General features: G+C 38.4%; 1 protein-coding gene across 4 annotated transcripts in view; it reads left to right on the top strand.

Annotated features, from left to right (window-relative positions):
• KIAA0895 (KIAA0895 ortholog) overlaps positions 1-18,380 on the top strand; it is a 65,222-nt gene extending 46,842 nt beyond the window's left edge. For 3 of the 4 annotated variants that reach the window (XM_030932555.1, XM_030932553.1, XM_030932552.1), the window contains 4 exons: positions 9,268-9,400; positions 10,267-10,572; positions 13,335-13,432; positions 15,690-18,380. In XM_030932555.1, the coding sequence (XP_030788415.1) occupies positions 9,268-9,400; positions 10,267-10,572; positions 13,335-13,432; positions 15,690-15,848 (696 nt within the window). In that variant the 3' untranslated portion in view covers positions 15,849-18,380. Of the gene's footprint in view, positions 1-8,111; positions 8,256-9,267; positions 9,401-10,266; positions 10,573-13,334; positions 13,433-15,689 lie in introns of all 4 variants that reach the window. The other variant, XM_030932554.1, reaches the window with a different exon arrangement.
• The last annotated feature ends 212 nt before the right edge of the window (positions 18,381-18,592 follow it).

Here is an 18,592-nt window from a genome sequence, read left to right as displayed (position 1 = left end):
TGTGGTCAATGCACTTTCACTTACTTATCATAAACATTTTCTCATATCATTAAAAACCATCAACATTTTTTATGTCAGCATCAATTTCAGTGCTTGCATATATTTCCTATAATAGGTGTATAGTAATTAACTTGAATATTTAGATTGTTACTTATTGGACTTTTTTTATTTCAAAGCAACAGTTTTGTTAGTCATTTACTCTGGGGAGCTTTTTGCCTAGAGCCTGTGGGAACGAGGCTAGTTAGTGAGCTATTCAGAGGAGAGTGTTTCTTTTTCAGTGTAGATTATTCTAGACATCCTGATGTGTCTCAGAGTGCTTCTCTTCTTATTAACTTACCTAGAAATAATGGCATTTTTAAACAAAATAGTTTTATTTATTTACAGACAATAAAATTTACTCATTTTAGGTATATATTGCAGTCACTGTCTTTCCCTGAACCCTGTCCCCAGGCAACCAATGATCTGAAGTGGCCATCTGATCAGTTTTACTCAGGTCTTTTTATCTCTAAGAAAAGTTGCCTTAATTTTGAATATTTCTCTGAAGCATTTATTTTAGTTTTCTTTTATTCATTTTTATAATTAACAGACTTAATTTAGCCATATGCATTTCACATGTCTCACCTTCTCTCATTTTGACTTTTTTTCTCTTTTCCTAAGATAATTTTTTATATTTCTTTAAACATTTTAATTTATTTTCTTGCTTTGCTTTGCTTGCTTGCTTGCTTTCTCTCTCTCTCTCCCCGCCTCCCCCGCCCTCTTTCTTTCTCCCTTCCTTCTTTACTTTCTTTCCTTCTCCCTCCCTCCCTCCCTCCCTCCCTTCCTTCCTTCCTTCCTTCCTTCCGCCCTTCCCTGCCCTTCCCTGCCCTTCCCTGCCCTTCCCTTCCTTCCCTTCCTTCCCTTCCTTCCCTTCCTTCCCTTCCTTCCCTTCCTTCCCTTCCTTCCCTTCCTTCCTTCCTTCCTTCCTTCCTTCCTTCCTTCCTTCCTTCCTTCCTTCCTTCTCTCCTTTCCTTCTTTCCTTCCTTTCCTCCTCCCCTCCCCTCCCCTCTCCATTTCCCTTCCCTCCCCTCCTCTCTCCTCCTCCCTCCCCTCTCCCCTCCCCTCCGCTCCCCTCTCCTCTCCTCTCCTACAGGGTCTCATATTGACCAGGCTGGTCTTGAACTCAAACTCCTGGCCTCAAGTAGTTGTCCTACCTTGACTTCCTAGAGTGCTGGGAAGCTTGAGCTATCATGCCTGGCCTCTAAGAAAATTTTTGAAGATTATTATTGGTTTTATTAATTTGTAAGATGAAACTTTTGCTTTCTAAAATTTTATTGGTTTCCTGCAGAATGTATTAGGTTGGACCATTTTAAATTATTCACATTTAATCATTTTGACCTACAAAGATGGCAGTGTCATCTGGTTTAACCTAATATTCTTTCAGAGGTATGTTCTTCATTTGAGTTTTCAGGGTAATGCTTCCTATTTCCTTGGAACATCACAGTTCTTCACAGAGCTCATGTATCTTTGTAAAAATTACTCATCCGTGGCTGGGCGCAGTGGCTCACACCTGTAATTCTAACACTTTGGGAGATCGAGGCAGGCGAATTGCCTGAGCTCAGGAGTTTGAGAACAGCCTGGGCAACACAGTGAAACTCCGTCTCTACTAAAATACAAAATAATTAGATGGGCGTGGCAGCGTGTGCCTGTAGTCTCAGCTACTCAGGAGGCTGAAGCAGGATAATTGCTTGAATCTGGGAGACGAAAGTTGCAGTGAGCCAAGATTGCACTGCTGCACTCCAGCCTGGGCGACAGGGGGAGTCTCTGTTTCCAAAACAAAAAAATTAGTCATCCGTGATTAAGAAGCACCAGATCCAGGCTTAATTTTGGTCTGAAGACAGGCATAAGGAGTCATCTCTCTTCAGAGTCTTGACTTCCTGAGAGTTGATTTCTCAAGCTTCCTGGTCTGGGCTCCTGAGCTTAGGGACCTACTAAACTTTCATGTGATGGTGTTCTGCAATATTTTAGTATGACTACAAGAACAAGGGTGAAAGAGCGTTAAGACCAGCCTGACCAACATGGTGAAACCCCATCTCTACTAAAAATACAAAAATTACCTGGAAATGGTGACAGGTGCCTGTAATCTCAGCTACTTGGGAGGCTGAGGCAGGAGAATCGCTTGAACCCAGGAGGCAGAGGTTGCAGTCAGCTGAGATCAAGCCATTGTGCTCCCGCCTGGTCAACAGGATGAGACTCCATCTTAGAAAAAAAAGAAGACCTATATAGTGTTTTGCAAACTAGACTCCACCAAAACATTGCATGTTTTAGTGCTTCCACAAACACTGAAATATTTTCTAACAGACAGAGTTTAAGGTGGAGTTCTGTGAGATTTTGTCTGAAAAAAAGTTCTGCTAAAAACAAAAGTTGAAAACTAGTGTTTTAAGGAATCTAAGGCAAATTCTAGACCATTTTCCAGGAAATGCATGTCTTAGTCCAAAAAATTCATTTGGGCTGCTATAACAGAATACCATAAACTGGGTAGCTTATGAATGTCAGAATTTATTTCTCATGGTTCTGGTGCCGGGAAGTCCCAAATCAAGGCACCATCAGATCTGGTGTCTGATGAGAACCCCCTTCCTAGTTGATGGAAGGCACCTTAGAAGGCTGTGTGTCCTCACATGGTGGAAGGGGCTAGCTAGCTCTTTGGGGCCACTTTTATTTAGAGGCAGAGTCTCACTATGTTGTATAGGTCTTATCTTGAACTCCTGGCCTCAGGTGATCATCCTACCTTGGTCTCTCAAGGTGCTGGGATTATAAGCATGAGCCACTATAATAAAAGAGCCCTGGGGCCTCTTTTATAAGAGCACTAATCACAATCATGAAGGTTCTACCTTAATGACCTAATCACTTCCCAAAGGCCCTACCTCCTAATACCCTCACCTTGGGAGTTAGGATTTCAAAATAAGAATGTGGGTGGGGCATAAATATTCAGATTATAGCAATGCAGAAAATGAAAACCTGCATTTCCCATGATGTATTACAATCAGGAGTCTACCTTTGGCTATAGGACTTCAAGTAAGGAAACCATATATCCCAGAATGCAATGTATCAAATCTCTTTTTTCTTCTTACCCATTCTTTTGCTTTGGAGTTACATTGGGAGATGTAGTTTTCTGATTAACATAAGTGATGATATAATGGAGAAGAGAGAGGTTTGACATGAAATTTATTGCCTCTAAAAGTATTACCCATGTGGAGGTGTGCGAATACTTGATTCTTCAAGTGGTATAAACATGGATTCTCTGAACTCCAGGGGGAGTGGATAAACTACCTTTTTTCTCCCTTTTAAAATAAAATAAATTTTTACTTCTGATCATAGCACTAATATATTACATATTGTGAGGAATTTTAAAACTTCTGAAAAATACAAATAATAAACATCAGTGCAACCCATCAATCATCTGATTCCCAGACATGAACTTCAGCCTTTCAGTATATTCCTCCAAGCTTCCCTGTGCCTTTTAAAGCTACTGTTTCCTTTTTCCAAAATTGGGATTAGACTCAAAATATCTGTGGCCTGCAGTTAAGAAGTTGTATAAAGAAGCAGAAATCATTGTAACACAAAAATACTCACTGATGAAGTGATTGACTCATTGCCATTCAACGTCCATTCTTTCTTCAAGCTTGAACTTATTTCCACCAATTCAGCTACTGTCGCTATCTCTGTGCTGTGGGATATTATAATGCAGATGGGGGAAGTTACTTCTCAAGATCAGTGAAGGATGCTGCAGATCACTGACAAGTCTGTCTGTGTTGGACCAGTTGAAAAACTGATGAAGAAAAGAATCAATAAAGATAATGAAAGGCTAGGCATTCAGAGAAGAGTGATTGAATATAATGTAATATTAAAAGCTGAATATTAAGATTGCCTTTTAGGAACATTGATGTAGCTACCATTAAGTATTGACACCATGATGGTGCCATGCAAGTCAAGATGAAACAAAGGAGGTGATGTGCTATTATGTATCATTGTGATAGAAGAATTGCATTCTCTTTCAGCAAACAAAAATCCCACTGCTTTTATTCATTCTTTGATTTAGTCACTCATTCTATGATCTGTGATAACAAGGAACACCTGTATTTAAGTTTTTCATAATTCTCTAGACTTATATTTGCTACAAGAAATAACCAGATAACCACATTTTCCTACCGAGTAAGGATATGCCTTAGAAAAGCTATTACAATTTTATCTGAAATTAAGTACATACTTTAAAAGACCTATAAGCAGGCCAGGTGCAGTGGCTTACACCTATAATCCCAGCACTAACTTTAGGAGGTTGAGGCGGGTGGATCACTTGAGGCCAGGAGTTCGAGACCAGCCTGGCTAAGGTGGTGAAACCTCGTCTCTATTAAAAAATACAAAAATTAGCCGGGCATGATGGCAGATGCCTGTAATCCCAGCTACTCAGGAGGCTGAGGCAGGATAATCAGGAGTTTGAGAACAGCCTGGACAACACCTGGAAGGTGCAGGCTGCAGCGAGCCGAGATTGCACCACTGCACCTCAGCCTGGCGACAGAGCAAGACTCCGTTTCAAGGCGGAAAAAAAAAACTATAAGCAGAAATCATAATACTAATACTTCTTAGAGATAAATAATTTTTAACCATTTTTAAGTCTTCGCAGTTCAATATATTAATATAAGGTACCACTTCTCTTCTGCAATTCTTTAGGCCACATTTCTCACATTCTTCTCACTCTGATACATAGATAACTGGTGACTATTAGGTTGGCGTATGCAAAGTATCTTTGCTAATCTACTAAAATGGGTTTTTAATTATATGCTAATTTTGCCTTTAATTGTCCTAGTTGTCATACAAATTAATCAGTTTCTGGAGCACCCGTATTTGGTCTTCTCTGAAATTCCTCTCACATTTTTACATGCACTTGAATCACCTGGGGATCTTGTTAAAATGCAGATTCTGAATAGGCATGAAGGTGGTAAGGGGCCAAAATTCTGCATTTGTCACCAGTTCCCATGCCATGCCAGTGCTGCTGGCCTTCAGACTATACTTTGAATAGCAAGGCTTTCAGTAACAGTTTTGGGACCAGAAGCCAGGCAAAGCCTATTGAGGCCATTTCTTATTGTGATAAGTTAATGATACATGCCTAGTTTATTAGTAATTATATTTTTCAATTAGTGATATATATGTTGAATTATGACTTGCAGTATGTGAGCTTTTTTTGTAATTTTTGTGTCAGGCATATTATCTACAGTGGTGGTATTTATAGAGAACAGTGTTGACAAACTCTGTAAAAATACTTAAAAAAAAAAAAAAAAAAAGGTTTATTCTAAGACAAATATGAAGGACCATGGCCTGAGACAGTCTGGAGAGGTCCTGAGAATATGTGTCTACGGTGGTTGGGTTACAGCTTGGTTTTATACATTTTAGGGAAACATCTTATGTCTCAATCAATACATATGAGGAAGGCATTGGTTTGGTCTAAAAAGATAGGACAACTCAAAGAGGGGGCTTACAGGTTATAGGTGGATGCAAAGATTTTCTGATTGACAGGTGATTGAAAGTTATCTGAAAACCTGGAATCAATAGAAAGGAGTGTTTGGTTTAGGTTAAGGGAGTCTAGAGACCAAGGTTCTTATTATGTAGATGAAGTCTCATAGGTGGCCACTATTAGAGATAATAGATGACAAATGTTTCTTATTCAAACCTTTAAAACATGTAATCCTAGCATTTTGGGAGGCTGAGATGGGAGGATCACTTGACCTTGGGTTCAAGGCTAGCCTGGGCAACATAGTGAGACCTTGTCTCTATTTTTTTTTTAATTAAAAATAAAAATAAAAGGTGCTAGAGAGACTGGGCATGGTGACTCATACCTGTAATCCCAGCATTTTGGGAGGATCATTTGAGGCCAGGAATTGACCAGCCTGGGTACCATAGCAAGACTGTCTCCACAAAAAATCGTAAAAACTAGCCAACACAGTGGTGTATGTCTGTTGTCCCAGCTACCCGGGAGACTGAGATGGGAGGATCCCTTGAAGCCAGGAGGTTGAGGCTACAGTGAGCCATGATCGCACCACTGTGCTCCGGCCTAGGTGACAGAGCAAGATACTGTATCCAAAGAAATAAAAATAAATAAATACATTAAAAAGGTGCTAGACTCTCAGTCTCTTCAGGACTGGGAGGGTCTGGAAAGAGAAAGATCTAGTTATGTTGTAGAGATTCAACAGATGCAGATTTTACCCCCACAAAAGAGCTTTGCAGGGCCATTTCAAAATATGGCAAAGAAACGTATTTTGGGGTAAAATATTTTTATTTCCTTCTTTATCAGTCCCTATGTGATGTTATGCCAGAGTCAGGTTGGGAAGTAAGCCACACTATATAGGGTTGAATAAGACCTATCTGATGAGATTTTATGGTTTAAAGGGCATGAGCCTGCAGGCCCTTTAGATAGGAATTTGGGCAAGAGAGGAAAACAAAGATCAGAGTTTAGTCCTCAGTGGTAACATACCAATGATGATATAATAGTTAATATGTATTATTGACTGCTTACTGTGCCACAGACACCATGCTTTATAAAGGTTAACTAAATTTTCTCAATAAAACCATGAAGTAGATGTTATTATTGTTATTCTCATTTACAAATCAGGAGGCTGAGGCCAGTCAGAAGGTAGTGAGTTATCTCAATTGATTGTTCACATCAGTTACAGATCAAACTCCTTGCTCTACTCTTTTCCCTTTTCTCACTGCTATACTGGGCTAGTCTAATAATAACAACAATAATAATAATAAACAAGTTTAGTGACTTGCTCATGATACACAGCCAGAAGAGGACAGAGCCATGGCATCAACTCCAGAGCTTGTACGTGTAATCTCTTTACTAGTCTGACAGTTGAGAAACTATAGACTTTATATGACATGTATATGAATTCCCTAGGTTCTTACACAATTCATGTAAGATAGAGTTGAATTTGCTAGCTTTTTTTCCCAAAAGGCCTTTGAAAAGCAATTTTCCTTTTCCTTAGGTTTTCCTTTCTATGACTTTGCCATAGATACTGATAATTTGTGATTCCTTAGCAGTTATTTTTAGTTCTCCATTCTTCATGTGTGTTAATTTGTGCATATGTGAAAAAATATCTCAACTTTCTTATTCCTTTGCTGCAAAAATTTATGAAGAATGAAAAGTAGATAATATTCTGCCCTGACTGAAAGATAGAAAGATAGAAGTATTTTTATTAATGTTGAGAATTTGTTTTCTGCCAAAGAGTAGCCCAGGAAAATAGATTGTTGCAGAAGACTGATTGATTTTTTTTTTTTTTTTTTTTTTTGAGATGGAGTTTTGCTCTTGTTGCCTAGGCTGGAGTGTAGTGGCGCGATCTCAGCTCACCACCACCTCCGCTTCCTGGGTTGTGCAAGGATTCTTTTGCTTCAGCCTCCGAAGTAGCTGGGATTACAAGCTTGTGCCACCATGTCTGGCTAATTTTTTCTATTTTTAGTAAAGATACAGTTTCACCACGTGGACCAGGCTGGTCTCGGACTCCTGGCCTCAAGTGATTAGCCTGCCTCAGCCTCCCAAAGTGCTGGGATTAAAGGCATGAGCCACCACGCCTGGCTGATTCTTTTTAAAAAAATTTTTTTTAATTTTTATTTCGATAGTTTTTAGGGTCAGACTGATTCTTATGTGTGTTCTTAAAATTTTGAAATTTTTTTTCATTCAAAGGGCAATGGTAATCTATTGACTTGTGTAAAGACATACCTTCCACTCTGAGTTCTCCTGCCAAACCACCAAATTATCTTAGAGAAGTCAGGAGTCCCTCTCCCCAGCTTCTCGGCCTATCAGATGTTAGCACTTGAAATACGCAGTCCTTGAGCCCTCCATCAGCATGTTAAGGAGAAACGAACACAGGGGAAGAGTTTGTATTGTTCAGGTGTACAGGCATTTGTACAAATTTGTGAAAATGAGTGGAAGTTGTTTAGGATTAGAAAAGTTTGGCACTGCAGTTGCGTTTTAATTTGGAAATCAATAAACCTAGAATAGGTCACAATAAATAACATAGCTAGCTTATGACATCTCAAAGTAATATGAGGCTGTTTACTTTCATTATCTCTTTCTTTTACAGTCTATCAATATTATGGAACTGACTTTACAAAAATACGGAAGTTATGAAAAATTTGAACAAGCCACTGGTGGTAGCTTGCTCTCTAAAACTCGAATCTGGAGTCACGTTAGGAAGTACATGATGAAGGAAGGCTGCCTAGGGGAGGTATGAATTGCGAGTAAACATGAGGAGTTACTGTCAGTGACAGTCGTAGTTTATTTTATTTTATTATTTTATTTTTTGAGATGGAGTGTCTCTCTGTCACCCAGACTGGAGTGCAGTGGTGAATCTTGGCTCACTGCAACTTCTGCTTCCCGGGTGCAAGTGATTCTCCTGCCTCAGCCTCCCTAGTAGCTGGGATTACAGGCACCAGCCACCACACCCAAGTCATTTTTGTATTTTTAGTAGACACAGGGTTTTTGCCATGTTGGCCAGGCTGGTCCTGAACTCCTGACCTCAGGTCATCCGCCTGCCTCGGCCTCTCAGAGTGCTGGGATTACAGGCATGAGCCACTGCGCCCAGCCTAGTCGTCGTTCTTTTCTGTAGATTTTGTTTTCCCAACCCTATTTTACTCATTAAATTAGTCCCCCAGATTTCTTACTAAAGACTGTAAGTCTTAAGTTCCTGTTGCATTGAATTGTTTTGATGTGTTCAGTGCCTTTTTGTTTTTCTTCTTACTGCCATTTCTGTATAACTTGTGGGATTAGATGAATTAGTTTATGAAAATTGCTAATGAAGAGCTTTGCCCCAGAAGCCTCTCTTATTAGTCTTCTTAGTGGTCAGTCTCAAAGCCTTGGCACTGGCAGTGAGCTGGATTCTGGCACCCGTATCTTCGTCTGCATCAGTTTAGCCAGGGAGCATATTTACGACATCTCAGAGGTACAATTTTTAGTCCTTCGTGTCTTCCTCAGCACAGCCATCTACTTTCCCTTAAACTCAGGGAAGGTTCTTGAGTTCCCAAAGGGTCAAAATTAGAAGGGTCACAGGTGATTTGGCTGCACATTCCATCTTGGTTTCTGGGAGATTTAAGGTGGTTATAAACAAAAAACAGTGTTAATTTATAGGCCCATTGTTTTCTGTGAAAGCTTCTCCCCTTACCTTTATGTTATGTTTTATGTCTGTTTACTTTTTCTCTTGCCCATGTTTTAGTCTGTTTACTTTTTCTCTTGCCCCTTAGATTGTAGTTCATCTCACTGAGGACCTGCTTTCCCGAGCGTCAATGACAGTAGTAAATGGATGTCCAACTCTGACTATCAATGTGTGCACTGCACGTGAGCATTGGCTGGAGGGAATGCTGAGGCATGAAATAGGTAGGGGCAATCCTTTCCATTTGTTTATTTGTAATATCAGGAAATAGCTCTAAAGAAATGTTCTTTTAGAATGAGTTTTTTCTTAGTAGTATTTTATTTTCTTAGTAGAAGAAAATTTAGCAAAAAGTCATGAGCTTCACTTGGACTGAAGCTAATGTATTTATGTCTCATTTCAAATTAGATTTTTTAAGGGAAGTGTTTAGGTGTATTGAACCTGGAAAGTCATTTAACTGCTCTGGATTTCCCCTGCATTAAACTGAGGGAGTTGAATTAAGGTATCTTTGAGGTTCTTTTCAAATATCAAGTCTGATTCTTCTCTTTAAAAAAGTAAATTGTTATAAAGGTGATACCTCCTCTCTTAAGACGTGATCCTTTTGAAGGCAGTGTACTCCTTCACACCCAAGAGATGTTAGGATCAGGTCATTTTCTACTTTGTTTTGATTTGTAGGCACACATTAATTTGGTTTTAGAGTTTGTTTGTTTGTTGTTTTTTGAGATGGGATCTCGGTCTGTTGCCCGCTCTTGAGCACAGTGGCAGGATCTCAGCTCACTGCAGCCTCTGCCTCCCAGGCTTAAGTGATCCTCTTCCCCCAGCCTCCTAAGTAGCCGGGACCACAGGTGCACACCACCACACCCGGCTAATTTTTTGTATTTCTGGTAGACATGTTTCACCTTGTTGCCCATGCTGGTCTCAAACTCCTAAACTCAAGTGGTCTGCCCGCCTCGGCCTTCCAAAGTGCTGGGATTACAGGCATGAGCCATTGCGCCCGGCTGGTTTTAGAATTGTTGATGGAATCTGTCTTTGGGGGAAGAATTAAAACAAGAATGGCATTTCTTCTTATTCATGTAACTTTTCTTCTCCATAGGTACACATTATTTTCGAGGTATTAACAACCTCCAGCAGCCATGGAACAGTTGGACTGGACGTAAAAAACATGAGCTAAAGCCAAATAATCCCACAGAGGAAGGACTAGCAAGCATTCACAGTGTTCTGTTTAGAAAAGACCCCTTTTTGTGGAGGGCTGCCCTCCTCTACTACACTGTTTATCGAGCCAGCCAAATGTCTTTTTGTGAACTCTTCAGAGATATTGGCAGGTTTGTCAAGGACCCCAATACAAGGTGGGATTATTGTGTACGGGCCAAGAGGGGATGGACTGATACTTCCCAACCAGGTGGGTGTCCTTTAACTGCAGGTGTTCTGACTTACTGACTAGTTGTCTAGTGATTTTGTAATCCCTGAATCACAAAATTCACTTACTTAAAAAAATTAAACCTTGGTTACCTGAGGTCAGAACTGGTTTTCCTAAACAGCATTTTCTTAGCATCATTCTTACCCAGTTCAATTTTGAAAAATCTCAGAACTATAGAATATGGAAAGAATGGTAGAATGAACACCCATCTACCCTTCATCTGTATTTACCTGTTGTTAACATTTTGCTATTTTTGCTTTCTCTGTCTTTGACTTTTTAAAAACAGCTATACTGAGATATAATTCACATGCCATACAATTTACCCATTTAAAATGTAGAGTTCAGTGATTGTTAGAATGTTCAGAGTTGTGCAACCATTACTATTGTCTAATTCCAGAATGTTTTCATTACCCCAAAAGAAACTCATACCCATTAGCATTCATTCCCCCATGTCCTCCCCTGTGTCCGGTTCTAAGCAACTGCTTTTGGTGCTCTTTTCATCTCTAGATTTACCTATTTTGAACATTTCATATAAATAGAATTATCTAATATGTGATTCTTTGTGGTGGGCGTCTTTCAGTTAGGATGATGTTTTCAAAATTCATTCGTGTTGTAGCATGTATCAGTATTTTGATCATTTTATTGCTGTGGGGCAGTCTGTCCCTTAGCAAAGCTCAAGCGCTGTGCTGGGAGATCCGCTGTTGTCTTCAGAGCCGGCAGGCAGGAACGTTTAAGTCTGCTGAAGCTGCGCCTACTGCCGCCCTTTCCCCCAGGTGCTCTGTCCCAGGGAGATGGGAATTTAATTTATAAGCCCCTTACTGGGGCTGCTGCCTTTCTTTCAGAGATGCCCTGCCCAGAGAGGCGGAATCTAGAGAGGCAGTCTCTGCTTTTTTTTTTTTTTGAGACAGAGTTTCACTCTTATCACCCAGGCTGGAGTGCAATGGTATGATCTCAGCTCACTGCAACCTCTGCCTTCTGGGTTCAGGTGATTCTCCTGCCTCAACCTCCCAAGTAGCTAGGACTGAAGGCATGCACCAATATGCCCAGCTAATTTTGTATTTTCAGTAGGGACAGGGTTTCGCCCTGTTGGCCAGGCTGGTCTTGAACTTCTGACTTCAGGTGATCCAGCCACCTTGGTGTCCCAAAGTGCTGGGACTATAAGCATGAGCCACCATGCCCGGCCTAAGAGTGTTCTTAAACTGTTTATTTGGAGCTTGGTAAATACTTACTCAAAGTAGTGATGGTTATGTTGCTAGCACAGCCCACATTAACATTTCATACTAGTGTTGCATTCGTATGACAGCGTAGTGCCTTAGAGCCAGGAGCAGGCAAGCTAGCAAGCAAGAAAGAGAAGGACATCTCTCTCTTGTCTTTCATATATGCATAGCCAATTCCAGGCAGGATTTCAGATAAGCAACTTGTCTGCCATTTCTTAGAATACTCTTCTCAATACTCTTAGAAGAAAATTTCTTGATATACTGAACTAACCTGAAATTCAAAATGACTTTTAAACAAATGTTTCTTAAATCGTACTCTTTTTTCAAGGGCATTTTTGAGTGTTCTTTTTAGATTCCTTTGCCTGGATTTTAGTACTCTGTACCCAGATGCACAGGTCTTCCATGTTGCCTTTGATACCCACCCTGTGGAGGCTCGTCACTTTTAGACTAGTCCCTTTTTTCTTTTTTTTCACATACTTTTGTGTTTTTCATGTTTTATTATGGAAAATTTCAAATGTATACAAAAGAATGATTAATATGCTGAACTCCAGTAATATATTACCTGATTATAGCTATTATCAACATTGTCTAACTGTGGTCGTCTATTCTTCCAAATTTGTTTCCTATAGTATTTTAAAGCCAATTCCAACATCATGTCCTTTTACCCATAAATATTTCTGATTAGGACAATTTTTTAAATCATCCTCTTGCTATTAGCATACCTAACCAAATTAACAATAATCTCTTAATATATGACTCCATGTGGTAGAATTTTAATTAATAGAGCAAAAAAATTTTTTTAAATTGCACAAATTGTGTCAGGATGGGAAAAAGGTTTACTGTGTAAACAGAATATCCTTTTCTAACTAGGTTCAGATCTCATGAAATGTTCTACTTTTCATGTCTTTATCCATTTTTTTTCTATTTTTAAACCTACATGCTCTCCAAAATCTAGTTCTAGTTCTTGTTTACATAGAGAGGAACCAATGTCAAAATTTATGCTTTAAAACCATAGTTTGCTTTTGTTTAATGGAGAGGAAAGATTATTAATATTCTAAATACTAGGAGTTTCTAAAATCCTACATCTCTCCACTACCTTTATTGTGATGTACCTGCTCTAAAACTATCCGGCTCAGGTCTCCCCACTCAGATGCCGTCAGTGCACAATGGGAGTTATGACTGAATGGTGGGAGTAGGGGAAGGTGGGATAATCATATTTATAAGAGTCATATATTTGAAATTACCAGTCTCTATTTATAATGAGGAAAGAATTGTTATTTTAATAATGGGGAGGATGTGTGAGGAGAAGGAATTCTTAAGGTTCTAGTCTGTATACCATCTTGGCACTTCTTAAGACCTGACATTTTATGTAATGAGGATAGTTAAATAAAAATAAAAATAAATATTGACAAACTAGAATATTTTTAATGCAGGACTGATTCCTACAGTAAATGGAACGGGTTGATATCTAATTACTTAGTAATTTTTCTAAACATTAGAAAGTAAACACTATTCTGGTTCCTCCAGGGTGTTTTAGTAAAGACCAGGTATACTTGGATGGAATTCTTCAAATCCTTCGATACAGAGATACCATAGACTTCCATCTGCTGACTGCCCTCGGGAAGGTGAGTAGAAGCCATGGCGCATATCCCGGAACACACCAGATCAGCATTCCCCTCACTTGAGCTTAGCATTAAATAAGACTTAGCTTCACAGTATTTTTACTTTATTGTCAGAACAACTTTTCTTTATGTCATATCAAGAGGGAAGAAATCTGGTTCTGTAATAGAACCAAATTGTAAAATTTCTTTTGGGTCAATAAGAGATAAAGGAATAGGAAATTTAGGAATATATATTGTTTTATTTTTATTTTTATTTCTGTATACATATTTTCTAAAAAGCATTTTCTGAAAACTGTAAAAACATTTTGAAGTAAGCTGCACCTATAACACTTCCCCCCGTAATATCTCCTAAGAACAGAATATTTTCTGACATTACTATACGATTTTGTTTAAGAAATGTATTATTGATTAAATATAACATCTAAAATATAGTCCACTTCAAATTTTCCAAAGTGCCTCCAAAATGTCCTTTGTGGCTCCTTTTTTGTGATCTAAGATCCAATCGAGATTTATACATTGCATTTGGTTATAATCTTTTATCTCTTTTAATCTCCCCTTGCCTCATTCTTTCTGTTTTTTTCATGACATTGTTAAGACTCGGGCTGGGCAATGTGGCTCACGCCCACAATCCCAACACTTTGGGAGGCTGAGGTGGGAGGCTGAGGCAGGAGGATCACTTGAGGCCAGGAGTTTGAGAGCAGCCTGGGCAACATGGGGAAACCCTGTCTTTATAAAAAATTTTAAAAAGTAGCCGGGCATGGTGGCATACACTTAGTCCCAGCTACTCAGGAAGCTGAGGTGGGAGGATCACTTAAGCCCAGGAGGTCGAGGCTGCAGTGAGCCATGATCGTACCACTGCACTCCAGCTTGGGAGAGAGAGCCAGACCCTGTCTCAAAAAAAAAGAAAAAAGAAAAAAAGTCTGGCACAGTTCTCTTGAGATTTCCTACAATATGGATTATCAGATTGTTTCCTTCTGATGAGATTCAGGTTAAACATTTTTTGCCAAGAATACTGCATAAGTGATGTGTATTTCACATTGTATCCCATTAGAAAGTATGTGCCATTTTGCTCCATTTGACCATCTGGGTGTTTGATCACCTGGGCTAAGTTAGTGACCACCAGATCTCCCCATTGTAAAAGTACCTTTCCCCCATTGTATTAGTAAATAGTCTTTGGGGTGATATTTATGAATGGACTATTCCCTAATAACCCTTGATGATCTTTTCCCAAATCAGTTATTACACTGGTGGTAACAAAATACAGATCTTCTAATTCTTTTATATTTCTTTGTCACTTCCCGTTTTTGTAGTATTATTGTGGACTTAACTGGACTTAATTTTTTTATTCAACTTTTTCATGGTTGCACCTGTGTCTTAAACATGTCTCCATGTTTTCTGACACAGTAAAATGTCTGGGCACAGTTTGTACTTTTCCTACCCAAATCTCTAATGAAGATGAGCTATTTCTCTAATGAAGTCTTGTTTCCTTTTAATTGAAACAAAAAATAGAAAAATTAGAAAAATTAGCTGTATAATTGTGCTGATTTTTCTAATTTAATAATATGTCATTTATATTCTAGTTATTTTCTTGATTCTTTTATTTCAATTTAGCCAGAAGACTTGTTTGGTTTTAGAGTCTCTTTCACACACAAATATATTAAGTATAGTTGTCTAATTTTTAGACAAACTGAGTAGGTTCAAGGTAGAGTATTAAATCAAATTTAACTTTTTAAAATAATCTTCTAGGCCGGGTGTGGTGGCTCACACTTATAATCCCAGCACTTTGGGAAGCCAGGGTGGGTGGATCACCTGAGGTCAGGAGTTCGAGACCAGCCTGGCTAATGAAACGTCATCTCTACTAAAAATACAAAAAGGTAGCCAGGTGTGATGGCGAGTGCCTGTAATCCCAGCTACTCAGGAGGCTGAGGCAGGAGAATTGCCTGAACCCGGGAAGCGGAGATTGCAAGGAGCCAAGATCATGCCACTGCACTCCAGCCTGGGCAACAAGAATGAAACTTCATCTCAGGAAAAAAATAATAATAATACTCTTTTAATATGGTCATTGTATAAGGGGCAGAGAAATACATTATTATTTAACACAGTGAAGAAAATGTAAGTCACTGATTTTTGTTATTTTGCAGCTATTAAAATAATTTGACACATGATCTGTATACTTTCATTTAAGGCCCAGGGAAGAAATTCATCCTTAAAATGTACATTGTAGTTACATTTTTAAATTAACTCATCTTCCTTTCTTCAGGTTTCTTACGAAGATGTGGATCGCTTAAAAGGATTGGCAGTTACCGAAAACATGAGGGTCCCTCACTTCCTGCAGGACCACGGCCGATATATGGAACACTTAGAGAAGATCATGGAAGTGAATGAACTGACTGACAGGGAACTGAAAGATCTTATATAGTAATTAGCGTTCTGGCAAACATAGTTAAGCTGTGCCTCCATGTATATTACCAGTTAGGTGCAGTTAGCACCAGAAGATTTATAAAAGAAGAATGACTGCTTGTGTTTTCTGAAGAAGGGTCTTCAGTATTCAGCGGAATTTTTAGGTTAAGTACAAATCTTAAACTATTTCCCTAAAATGTTTCTATAGGCTGCAAGGGGAAGTTACTCCTATTTTCTGAATCTCGACAGGGTCAGATGAAAATACTACTGCTGAGCATTTTTGAAGACTCTTGGTCAAATTGCATGATAAACTTCTGCCTGAGCAGTAAGCACTGGCCTAGTGCTTCTGCCTAAATATGGAGGTCAGCTCCAACTGGGGACTGGCTGAATTCCATTGCTGTTCAGACTCCAAAGTTATATTTTATTTGATAAATAATGGTAATTATTCTCCTTTGAAAAATTAGTTTTGTGTTGCTCCAAAAAGCTAGCTATATCTAAGCTTCCTTACTTTTTTTATATGTTAAGGAAATTTAAAGGGAGAGGAAAAGCAATTTGAAAATTTTTCATTAAGTGTTTTAACATTATTATTTCACCTTATCAGCTTATAGGAACTAAATTAGAGAATCACCTCTTTTTGTCCATTTATCTCTTAACTACATTTTCATTTACTGAAACATATTGTACCCTTTTAAATTTTTTACAGAGTTTTAACGTCTTTTCCACTGCGTCCTTTATAAAAATGATAAGTAGAAATTCCAGAGAGGTTTTTCTACACAAATAAAAATAACTGGGGAAGGGCTACTCACCTTTTTTATTAAACAGAACGTGTAACAAGCAGAGGACAAATAGACTGGCCTGGTTAAATGTAGGCTCTGGGTGTTGACTGGGTAGCACCTGCAGTAAACTTGACCATGCTCTGAAAAATGAAATCTCTGGGTGTTGATGGTTTATAAAGCCAGCTTTGTGCTATTCGTTCAGTATATTTTATCAAATCTTTGACTTCATCAACCCAGTAATGACATAGTTTAAATTTAAAAATGAGAGTTCTGTTTTGCTGTATTTTTCCTGTTAACCTACCTTTGTATTTTATCAGCTTCAGTATATACTTGGATATATATACCTGGATTCAAATGGTTCTTCGTACAACTTAATGATCAGAAAGAATGCTGCTGTAAACACCCCACTCAAGATTGCTGCTGTAATTTCTACCCAAAGCTGTCTGAGAGTTTATCTTTACCTCAGTGCAGGCTAAAATAATGGTGCTAATACTGGTAGATATATACTGTGAAGCCTGGTTCACATTCATGCTAGAAAATGATTTTGGGAAATCTTTTGCAGGAGAGGTTACATGATTTTTCTCTTCCACATATCTAGAAGGACTTGCCTCAAAGAAGAATGTTGCAGCAAACAGGATATACTCTAGCTGGTGCCCAAAGGTTCTTGCAAAACCATGAATCTTGCTTTTAGCACTAGAGGGCCAGACACTTTGGAGCACTGACAGGCCTTAGCCCCTGCTCCCCAACTACGTGCCATGCTGGGTAGCGTGTGTCCTGTACATCTGTGTGCCAGGCTGGGGCAGACTGTGCCAATGCTCACCAAACACTAGAATCTGCTCTTACACCTCTAGCATGTATCTCCTTGTAGCAGAGTCATGCACTTTCTCAGCATTGTGTAGTGTTTTCTAATTTCATCTTAAAACTTATCAAAAGTGATTGTGAAAACAGTGTCTAGAAGTATAAACAGAAATGGCAATATTTATGTCCTGTGATTCAAGCCCAAAGGTTATAAATTCAACTTTCACAGGGAATAGCACTGCTAATTTTACTTTATGGTTTAAATATAAAGGAAAATCACAGCAGCCTTAATTTCCTATTGGTAGGATCATTTGCAGTGGTTCTAGTTCCTGACTTTTAAAATGGATGAATATTTTCTCTTTGTCTGATTTGGAAAAGGAACTGCTTTTTTGCCTTACTGCTTTGGTATAAAGATGAAAAACATGAGCACTCTGCAGACAAAATGACCTTAAATCACATTGATTAAGATATTTTAAAAGTTAGCAGTGAACCAAAAGTAGTTTCAGATTAGCAGAAATAAAGAGCTTTAAGCTTTAAAAGTTGAGATTGAATATTCAATGAAAGTTTATTAATTCTTTTTCCAAAAACAGCAGTAAAGTCAGTTTTTTTCCCTAAAATAAAAAGTTTTAATGAACTGAAAATTATAGCGACAGTACTTAGGAGAATAGTTGAAGATTGTATTAATTTTAATTATAATAGTTATTTGTCATAGGCTATTGATGATTAGAATTTCATTAGTTTTGTCCACTATAATTTTAAAAATAGTTGTATCAAATACAAATTCTGATAAACTGTTAGGTTTTAACACCAGACAGGATTCAAAGGAAATTAATATTTGCAAACATAAATCCATAGTCTTCATTTCTATATATTTTCACCTTTGTAAAAGTGTGTAAAGTTTGTACTGTTTGTTTGGTATATCTTTGGGCATTTTTTGTCTAGCTATAATAAAAAGAAATAGTGCCAAGGTTCTCAGATGAAGTGTGTGACTATATATGCATGTAACTTGTTTTCTTTGAAAACCTAATTATATTTGTATTGTGGTGTTTCTTGCTTTTTATTTTGTGATAATTGTCAAAAGGACATTAATCATGCTTGTCGTCTAGTGCTGTGACTTCTTAGAAAAATATTATATTTACCACACTTCACCTTTTCCCTAGTTATTTTAGCTTATACTCTCATGGGACAT

The sequence above is a fragment of the Rhinopithecus roxellana genome, chromosome 6 (assembly GCF_007565055.1).
Source record: "Rhinopithecus roxellana isolate Shanxi Qingling chromosome 6, ASM756505v1, whole genome shotgun sequence".
In the NCBI taxonomy this organism is placed as follows: domain Eukaryota; kingdom Metazoa; phylum Chordata; class Mammalia; order Primates; family Cercopithecidae; genus Rhinopithecus; species Rhinopithecus roxellana.
This window is presented reverse-complemented; position numbering and strand designations above follow the sequence as displayed.